The sequence below is a fragment of the Pelodiscus sinensis genome, chromosome 8 (genome assembly GCF_049634645.1).
Source record: "Pelodiscus sinensis isolate JC-2024 chromosome 8, ASM4963464v1, whole genome shotgun sequence".
Lineage (NCBI taxonomy): Eukaryota > Metazoa > Chordata > Testudines > Trionychidae > Pelodiscus > Pelodiscus sinensis.
The window spans coordinates 339,504-349,553 of record NC_134718.1 but is presented as its reverse complement, the minus strand read 5'-3'; the positions used below and the strand labels follow the sequence as shown (position 1 = coordinate 349,553).

The window sequence follows — 10,050 nt, the reverse complement described above, 5'->3', positions numbered from 1 at the left end:
TCCCTACTAGGACACAGAGGGACAGCCTGGGATGGGCATTGATCTACCCTTCTCCCTGCATCTCTTCAATCAATTAAGCTGGCACCTCAGCTGAGAATTTCCTGACGTGTGGTAATTCCAACTCCCAAGCCACAAGGCAAAAGTCACGCTCACTGGGGGCTGCCGAGTCGGAAGTGAAGTGTCACTGCTGACCTGAGAGCAGGGCGAGACTAGATTGTAGGCTGGCGCCAACTCTCCATCCCATTTTGATCGCAAGAAGGGGCCGTTAGCCCTGGAGAAATGGCCCCTCCAGGGAACACTCTGCAGACGGGGATCTCTAGACAATGCAGAGTTGGCTGAATGAACAGGGATGTGCCAGTCACTGTGCTCCAGCTAGTCCAGCCCCAGCTGCATACGCCATTTACAGGGCAAGCAGCTCCCCTGCCTTTCCGTTCCAGAGCTCCGTGCAGTTTGAGCAGAATGAAGACTCTGGCCCTGGGACCATGCCAGGGTCTCAGGGTATTTGCAGATGATAGAAAAATAGGTCGAGTGGTAAATAATGAAGATGCCAGGTGAGTTAAATAGACCAGCTGGACTGACAGGTAAGCTAGGCCTACAAATACAGCCAGATACAAGGTCACACGTAGGGTGCAAAGGGCAGGGGAGAGAGCTGCGGAGCCCATCTCCAGCATGAGACAGTGTCTACAAGGCTACTTTTCATTCTACACCACAAGCCCCATGAACCTGAGTCAGGTAACCTGGGCTCTGAGACTTGCTGCCACGAGTGGTTTTTTCTCTGTAAACAAACCCTGTGGGTGTGCCTAGCCTACACCCCTCTGTCGGCAGAGGGATGCAAATGGGGCACTTCGAAAGTGCAAATGAAGCAGGGATTTAAATATCCCCCGCTTCATTTGCATAATCACACAATGGTGCTCTTTCAAAAAGTACTATTTCAAAATTGAAAGTACAGTCTAGATGCAGTTCTTTCGAAAACAGGGCGCTTTTTCAAAAGATCCTGTAAGCCTGAGCACCCCTTTTTTGAAAGAACTGAGTCTAGACTGCGGTTTCAATTTCAAAATAGCATTTTCGAAAGAGCGCCATTACGTGATTATGCAAATGAAGTGCAGAATATTTAAATCCCTGCTTCATTTGCACTTTTGAAGTGCTTCATTTACATCCCTCTGCCGACAGAGGGGTGTAGTCTAAACATAGCCTTGGTGACCATGATAGATAAACTGAATAGCTACGAGAGTGAATGTAACCCTTAGGGCTGCGTCTAGACTGGCATGATTTTGCGCAAATACTTTTAACAGAAAAGTTTTTCTGTTAAAAGTATTTGCGCAAGAGAGCGTCTACACTGGCAAGCACCTTTGCACAAAAGCATCCGTGCCAGTGTAGACGCTCTCTTGAGCAAGAAAGCGCCAATGGCCATTTTAGCCATCAGGCTTTCTTATACAAGAAATTAACATTGGGGCTGCATCTAGACTGGCAAGATTTTGCGCAAAAGCAAGTGCTTTTGCGCAAAATCTTGCCACCTGTCTACACTGGCCGCAAGTATTTGCGCAAGAACACTGACATTGTAATGTACAAAATCAGTGGTTCTTGCACAAATACTCTGACGCTCCCGCTCAGGGATAAGCCCTCTTGTGCAAGTATTCCTGCGTAAGAGGCCAGTGTAGACCGCCAAGTTAATTTCTTGCGCAAGAAAGCCCAATGGCTAAAAGGGCCCTCGGAGCTTTCTTGCTCAAGAGAGCGTCTACACTGGCATGGATGCTTTTGCGCAAAGGTGCTTGCCAGTATAGACGCTCTCTTGCGCAAATACTTTTAACAGAAAAACTTTTCTGTTAAAAGTATTTGCGCAAAATCCTGCCAGTGTAGATGCAGCCTTTGCTGTCTACACTGGCCCTCTTGCGCAAGAATACTTGCACCAGAGGGCTTATCCCTGAGCAGGAGCGTCAGAGTATTTGCGCAAGAACCACTGATTTTGTACATTACAACATCAGTGTTCTTGCACAAATACTCATGGCCAGTGTAGACAGGTGGCAAGATTTTGTGCAAAAGCAATTGCTTTTGCACAAAATCATTCCAGTATAGACGCAGCATAGAAGTATAAAGAGGGTAATATCAAGCAGGGGTAAGGGAGAGGTCTTACCTCTGAATATATTAGGTTGATTACTGGAATACTGTGTCCAATTCTGATGTGAAAGCTTCCAAAAGGATGTTCTGATATTGGAAAGAATTCAATAAATCTGATCTGCACCCCCCCCCCCCCGCCACCCCCACAAGCTCAGCTTGGGGACTACATAGAGACCTTTATTTGCCACACTTTTCCCCTCAGCACTAGCTTTGGGGAATTTCCGTTCCTTTTCCCTCCAAATCAGGGGGGAGGGTCACTATCAGGGGAGGATATTGGCTAGTGGCTCCCTTTGATTTATGAAGACACCTCACAGTGTTTTCCGCTTGTTATCCAAATAGAATCTCTGGCTATGTCTAGACTGCAGAGTTTTACTGCAAACCGCAACTTGTGTATCTTTTTCTGCTTTTTTTCCCAGAAGAGGCTTTTCCGAAATTTGGCCTGTCCACATGGGCCAAATTTCGGAAACAATTTCTCATTTGGAACATCCCTTATTCCGAGAGGAATACAGGGATGCCAAAAGAATGCGCCTGCTTTTTCAGAAAACTGTTCCAAAAAAGCGGACACATTCCCTGGATGCGGCAGAGCTTTTCCGGGATACCTCTGGTATCCCAGAAAAACTGCAGTCTAGACATAGCCTCAGCTTCCAATCCTGACTTTTAGTAAAAAGTGGAAGAGTGACATCATTGGAGGTTGTTATCTGTTCAGCTGCTATCTCATGCTAAAGGCTAAGAAAAAGGTTGGTATGTACTTTTTGGATGGGCTGGGGGGCCCTCTTAAGGTTGAAATGTTAAGTCTAAGCAGGGGAAAGGAAATAATTTTCAGATAGTGAGTAATTTTCATGCACGTTGCAAAAACAAAACACAAATCAATTCATCAACATTTGCTTGTTTCTCACTGGTCCCAGATGTCTTTTAAAGGCCTTCCATTGGGCCTATGTTCCTGTGTGATTAGTACTGCCAGAGAGAGGTCCAGCTGCAAGGACCGGAATCTTGTCTGTGTGCTGTTGGGTCCAGTGTCCAGGAACGCTGCCTCCGGGTACAGTATCAATCCCAGCTGTTTGCAGGTGATCCTTGCCCAGCATGAGTTCTTTCTGGAGAGATCAGTGGTGTCTGGCTAAGAATTTGTGTGACCAGATTTGACAGGTTCCTTACATCAGGGGCCTGCTACGGGCCCGTGATAAGTTGTGGAGGTGGGAAGAGGTTTCCTTTCATATAGACTGGAATCTTCTGTGGAAGGAACATTTGGCCTCCTAGTATTTCAGGTTTGTTGCCAGGGCTCAGCCAAGGCTGCTGGCCTCCTCCAGACCCAAGATCTTCTGTGCCTTTCCCTCTCACATCTGTTTGTCCCAGATTGGGGGCCGGTTGTGGCTAGATCCAGGTTTTCCATGACAGGCAGAGCGAAGACATGGCTTGCTCCTGAGGAGCTGCAGATGGCCCAGAGCAACAGGCTTGGTTTGCGGTGTTGTGGACTGGTGCTAAGCAGCTGTGGGGACTCTCCCAGAGAAAGGAACTAGATCTCAGCACAGTGAAATGGCTTCCTGTTTCCTGGGTAACCCTGAGATTAGCTCCACAGCCCACACATCACAGGGATTCCCTCAGCGGTTACTGCTGTCTTTGATTAAGCAAGACCAGAAAAAACAAGCAGCAAAGGGGGCCCAAAAGCTGCTGTTTTATGCAGCCCATTCAAGAAGAGACCCCAGCAAGATACATTTCCACAGAGAGGAGAGGAGCCTGTGGTATCCCAGCGTCCATCAGTGCAGGTGTGAGCCAGAGGAGAAGACTGAATGCCCTTGTACAGTCAATAGCTTCAGTGAAAGGCGGGAAGGACTCTGCTGAGTAAGGCTGGCTCTGGAGGTGACCTCAGATCTCTGTGCCACAGCTAGAGTGGCAGAGGCCCATTACTGCCTCCACTGCAGGATATGCCTCTCCCTAAATAAGTCCCTTCTGCAGGCACTTTGGCTTGTGGAAGATAAAGCAGCCAAGCAGGAGCACAGCCACCAGCACCAGAGAGCAAAACACCATGAGCCCCACATAACTGGCATGGGAGAGGGGGCGTGTCGGGGGCTTCTCTGCAGGGATCATGTTTGTCAGGTTCAGCATGTAGCCCAGAGTCCAGCCTGCATCACTGCTGCCAATCTGGAAAAGGAGGACTCAGATTACCTACCGGGACTAAGGAACATACAGGCAGCGGGTTGGTACAGACAAGAGGGGCTGAGACGGGAAGGTGTCTTCTTGGGGTAGTGGTATGGGGCAAGGTAGGGTGTGTGAGAGATGGGGAGCTGGGGAGGCAGGGTGGTGGTGTCACAAGTGTTACAGCCCCACAGAGAGGGGGTGGTAGATAGGGTGGGGATGTCATACCCAGAAACACTCTGCACATAGAAGTTACCTTCCCGAGGAACTGGATGTTTTGCCATTTCTCTGCAGTAAATCCATAGCCATTCTCCAGCAGGGAGAGGATGTAGGCCCCAGAGAAACAATATTCACTCAGGTACTTCTCTTTTATATTAGGAAATTCTGCCTTTACCTGTATCAGGACAAAGACGTCACTTGTCACTGCGCCATATGGTTACCACCTGCCTGGCTTGCACCACAGACCACTCGTCAGGTGCTAGCAGCATCTGTCCACTCCATTGTCAGCCCCACGTACTCCAGAAGTTTCCCCCATCCATTCAGTGAGAGGGGAGAAGGCTTTCTGTGTATGTGAGCCCTCTTCACATCCTCTCACCAGTGGAGTGGTCACAGGCAGCAAAGGGCATGCAGGACCACAGTGCAGGAGAAGGGACGTGTCCTGTAAATCGGCCCAGGGAAGATTCTACACAATGGCAAAACTAGAGGTTCCCTCAAAACTGCATGTGTGAGGGGGTAGTACACCTGCTGCCTGGCTCCCACACACAGCCACTATGACCAGGGCTTCCCCCTGACTCGGGGGGGGTAGTGCAGAGCAACAGCCTCTGGATGCTGTGGCCACTCGCTCTCTTACCTCATTCCAAGGCCTGGAGCAGAATCTTTGCACGGTGCTTGTCACTCTGTTCAGAGGGACTGGGCTCTTCTCTGTTGTCAGGTTTAAAAAGTTCATCACAAAGTAGAAAGCAGAAAATGCCTGGAAGGGGAGAGAATTTTAACCTGCTTAGTTTTAATGTGGAAAGCAGAGCCCAAATCCACGCAATGAAACACCAGAGCATGATTACCAATGTGAATCCAAAGTGTTGTAGAAACGGAAATCCAAGCATTTCAGCTTGCCTAGGGCTCCATAAAAATGCCCATGACAGCACATCTGGATGCCTGAGGAGTGGCTTTTGCAGCTAACTGGGTCAGAATTATAGGCACGAAGTAGTGACACTTTCATGGGGGTAAAGCAAAGGAAAGCGATTCAAATGTTACTGTCTCCTATTATAGGAGAGGTTGCTAGCACTGTCTATTGTCATATTTGCATTACTTTCCCTTATATGAGCCTCTTTCCAATTGTCTATAACTTCAGCAAACCTAAAAGTTCCCATGCTGGGTGTCCGCCCAAGCTCCTATGTTGGTGGAAGGGCGTGCTTGTTTTTTTAGATTTTAGCCAAAATGTTTCAACTGTTTCTCAGAAGGAGTTTTAGGAAAAATAAAGTGTCACTCGAATGTTCAAGAAGTCTAGTAACTGTTTCCTTGGAAGTAATTGTATCCCCCTGCCAGACCTATGGAGGGAAAAGCACAGTTTATGACAAGGATCCTGGGGAGCTGGGATTAGAGAGGGGAAAGAGAGGAACTGGGAACGTGAGCTGGGGAGAAACTGGGCCTGGGAATGAAGGGAGGGGCGGAGACAGAGTGACTGTTTGGGCAGGGAACTGGTGGTGAGAATTGTGTGGGAGGGTGTGGAGGCCAGGACTGGCTGGGCAAGTCACCCAGACTGGCAGACTGTGGGGGGGGGGGGGGGGGGGGGGGGGAGATCAATCGGAGGAGAAGCTGAGAGGCAGGGCCTGGGACTGGCTAGGCAAAGAGACAGGGACTCCGGAGAGCCAGGACAGTGGGATGGACTGGATGTTCCGGAGACCAGGAACAGGGTAAGGAGCTGGGGCCAGTAGGAAAGAAGGGGTCTTTGGCCCATGCACAAGTCAGCTCAGACTGGCAAGTGACCATGGCAGCTAAGAGTGAATGGGCCCTGGCAATGGCCCAGGCTCATCTCCTGTCGCCAGGTCTTGGGGCATTATTTTGCTGTGTGGATCATCTCAGAGCTCACTATTCCACAAGTACTAGTGCCACTAAGGACATGCAACCTCTGGGCACTTTCCCTCCCCAGAATGCACTAACACAAAACGCAGGCCGTGTGCATGGTGGGGACACACACGTTTGTGTGGCATATGGCTGTTTGCCTTATGGTTGGGATGTACAAAAATGTACTGAGAGAACACAACAAACCAGATTTGTTATAACTAGGCCAGGTGAGTCCTGTGGTGGCTTTTACTGGCTCTGTTCACACTAGAAGTGCAACAGTGTTTTTGTAATTACAGTAACAAACAGCTCCCCGCCCACCCAGAACTGCCTCCCAGTCTTCCCTCCAGCTCCCAGGGAACACACCCAAACCAGACCCTTTGTGTCTGCACTGGGTTAGAGCATGCCAATAGGCATTTGGACTCACCCCAAACTTCCCTTGCAACGGAGGCAGGAAAATCCCATTGAAGGAGCAGCTGGAGTAAGGGCAATGGCTAGTGTTGAAGATCTTCTGGATGGCCTTTCGGCACACTTGGTAATCCCCATTCCCCTGGAGGTGAAGCCGTCTGAATGGAAGCTGCTGCTCACCATTAGCTGTACAGGGGCTTGTGTAGAGGTCACTTGTATTCATAACCCTGAAATACCCTGGGTGAAAGCACGGATCCAGAAGGCTGCCATTCTGTGTGCTCTGCAGGGAAAACAACCCAGCCATGGGCATTCAGTTCCAGAGATGGGGGCATGGAAAAAGCAAGAGGATGTGCTGACCTGCGGAAGCTACTCTGGATCTGAGGACAGACAGATATGCCAGCCTTTTCCTACCAAGCACAAACTCTTCCTGTTTTCTGGGTCGGACGCCACTGTCTCTTCCAGAGCACATGCAGAAAAGTGGTTTTCACCCACAAGTGGTATCTGAGATAAGTTGGGCCTGATTTGCAAAGGTGCTGAGCACCTCCAGCGCCTGTTGCCTTCGGTCAGAGGTGTGAGTGCTCAGCACCCCCAAAACCAGACCCGCTATTTCCACCTTGGGTACCCAAGAACTGAGGCACCCCAAACTGGAACTTTATTCCTGGCTGCAAGTCAGGGAGAATGAATCTCCCCCACTGAAATTCACGGCTGTGAGGCTCAGCTTCTTGCCAGGCTGGGCTGTGCCCCAGTGGCATGTGCAAAACGTAACAAACACATGTGGGTGGGTCCCAAACCTCTCACCCCCCCAGATATCAGCTCTGGAGTGATTCCACTTGCCTGCAGGTCACCAGCCAGCTTCAGGCGCAGAGCCTGGTCCTTCCCGTAGCACAGGAAGCTGTGCGTGTACACGTTGTAGCTCTTTCCATAGAGACGGAAGTGCAGTGAGTTCTCTTGAGATTCAATAGGCTCGTGGTCTGGTACAAAGGTGATCTGGGTGGAGGCTCCACCGAGGTCCAGGGCCCCTGATGTCCCACTGCTGGATTGCAGGTGAGGCAGAAAGTCCAGCCAGCCAGTCTTTAAGCAGAACAGGGACAATGAGAGAAGGCAACCAGCCAAGGGCTGAGAGAAACAGGAATGTGGGGAACGGAAGAGGAGGGAGAAGGCAGAAGGAAAACATGAGGACCTGCAGCAGGGCACAGGGTGAAGGGATGGGGGTAGAGGGGCAAAACAAGGGTTCAGAAGGGACAGGATATGATGCACAGCAGGTGTCCATGAGAGGGTTAATAACATACAATCTGCAACTGAACAATCTATGAGAGAGAGAGTAAAAAAATATGACAAATCGCTCTACTGGTATGTATTCCACAGACTCCCAAGCACTTAACCAACTAGACAGAGGACTCATTCTGCCAGCCACTGAAATGTTCTCACCTCTGGGGTGGAACAGAGTAACTATTTAAAAGAACACAGCAATGATTTAGGACAGGAAATTAAGGAGGATACTTCGTCTAGCTGAAACAGCAGAGGAATTCTAGAGCAATGTTTCTCAACCAGTGGTACGAGTACCCTTATGGGTATCGAGGGACGTCTGAGTTGGTACATCAACACAACTGAAATTTGGAGAAAACTGAATTTTTGGTTTTAGTTTCATAGTGTTTTATTATTTTTGTACTTTTTATACCCCAAAATTTCATCACCCGCCCGGCTACCATTAAGTTGTTGAAACAAATGTGTTGCAACAGTAGAAAAAAAAATTGTGTACTGGGGGTACTTATAATATTTTTTTGAAAAAGGGGTACTTTATAAAAAAAGGTTGAGAAACACTGATCTAGAGTTTTGTTTCAATGCACTACCAGTGCTGTGGAGTCCATCATGACACCAACTCGCATGTGAGAACTGACATATTGAAAGCTGCGTTGCTGAAGAATTGTGTGTGGTCACTTTTTGATCCCCAATAAAACGAGGGGTAAAAGAAGCCAGTGCTTGCAGAAGCCTCCTTGGCAAGTATGGTTTACAAGGTTCCCACCCGCGGGCATTTCTGGAGTAATGCACCTCCCCCATCTATTGGATAGGTTACCTGCTTGAAGTTGCCCAACAGGTAATTAATGGTGATCCAGCCATAGGCGCCTTCTTCCTGACCACTGATGACTCTGGCACCCTGGAAGTCGAAGGGGGATGAGCGCAGCATGTTCTCTACTGCAGAGAGGACTCTGTCAGCTACACTTCTGTTCTGCAAGCTGGATGTATGGAGGAAAGGACTGAGTGACGCCAGGCTACAAGCTCTCTCCAGCCTGTTGGTTTCACGCCCCCCTCCCCAACACACCTGTGATAGTTCTGTCAAGACAGAAGTTCCATCTGGATCTCACACACTAAGGCTGTGTCTAGACTGGCAAGTTTTTCCACAAAATCATCTGCTTTTATGGAAAAACTGTCCAGCTGCCTACACTGGTTGCCTGAATTTCGCAAAAGCACTGACGATCTCATGTAAGATTGTCAGTGCTTTTGCGGAAATACTGTGCTGCTCCCGTTCGGGCAAAAGTCTTTTTCCGAAAAACGTTTGCGCAAAAGGACCAGTGTAAACAGCAGAGATTTGTTTTCCGCAAAAAAGCCCCGACCGCGAAAATGGCCATCAGGGCTTTTTTGCAGAAAAGCGCGTCTAGATTGGCCACGGACGCTTTTCCGCAAAAAGTGCTTTTCCGGAAAAGCATCCTGCCAGTCTAGATGCACTTTTCCGAAAATGCTTTTAACGGAAAACTTTTCCGTTAAAAGCATTTCCGGAAAATCATGCCAGTGTAGACGTAGCCTAGATGTTTTCAGTGACATCACTCCTTACTGTCTTACCCTCCCAGCTGTTGGCTGATGTTTCTGATGCTCACTCCAACAACAGTCCCCACAGAGTTTGAGAACACCCGTTAGAGGGTGTCACACCCCAGGATTTCGCTCGGAAGACACGATATCACTGCTACAAAAGAACAGCGTGCTATAGTTTGCCCTTGTAGTTTCTGTAAGCAATACTCATCTGGTGGTAACCTAGCCAGCCACGAATAGGGATGAGGATATGCCTCTGTTTTTCCAGGATACAGGAGATGTCTGGGCAGCCAACCCATGGGTCAGTTTGGGATAATACTGCCTCTGAGCGTCCCTGATATGGGGCCATTACAGTGTACAGGCACAGCATGGGGAAAGGAAGTCAGGCAGGGACAGGAGTCAGAGAAGGGAGGTGAAAGGAAGAGACAAGAAGAGAGTTAAAGAGGGAGAAGCCTTGGTCAGGAGAAGAGGAGCAGATGTGAGAGGCAGTGATAGCAGAGCTGATAAAAGAATTCTGGATGTCTCTTGGCCTCA

The 10,050-nt window shown here is 49.1% G+C and overlaps 1 protein-coding gene across 9 annotated transcripts in view; it reads right to left on the bottom strand.

Moving 5' to 3' along the window:
• Positions 1 to 2,182: 2,182 nt before the first annotated feature.
• The window catches only part of ENTPD1 (ectonucleoside triphosphate diphosphohydrolase 1), an 80,197-nt gene continuing 72,329 nt past the window's right edge, over positions 2,183 to 10,050 (bottom strand). For all 9 annotated transcript variants that reach the window (XM_075934437.1, XM_025182987.2, XM_075934438.1 and 6 more), the window contains 6 exons: positions 8,786 to 8,945; positions 7,546 to 7,782; positions 6,731 to 6,991; positions 5,096 to 5,215; positions 4,502 to 4,639; positions 2,183 to 4,251 (listed from right to left, as the gene is read on the bottom strand). In XM_075934437.1, coding sequence (XP_075790552.1) covers positions 4,045 to 4,251; positions 4,502 to 4,639; positions 5,096 to 5,215; positions 6,731 to 6,991; positions 7,546 to 7,782; positions 8,786 to 8,945 — 1,123 coding nt within the window. In that variant the 3' untranslated portion in view covers positions 2,183 to 4,044. The remainder of the gene's footprint in view (positions 4,252 to 4,501; positions 4,640 to 5,095; positions 5,216 to 6,730; positions 6,992 to 7,545; positions 7,783 to 8,785; positions 8,946 to 10,050) is intronic.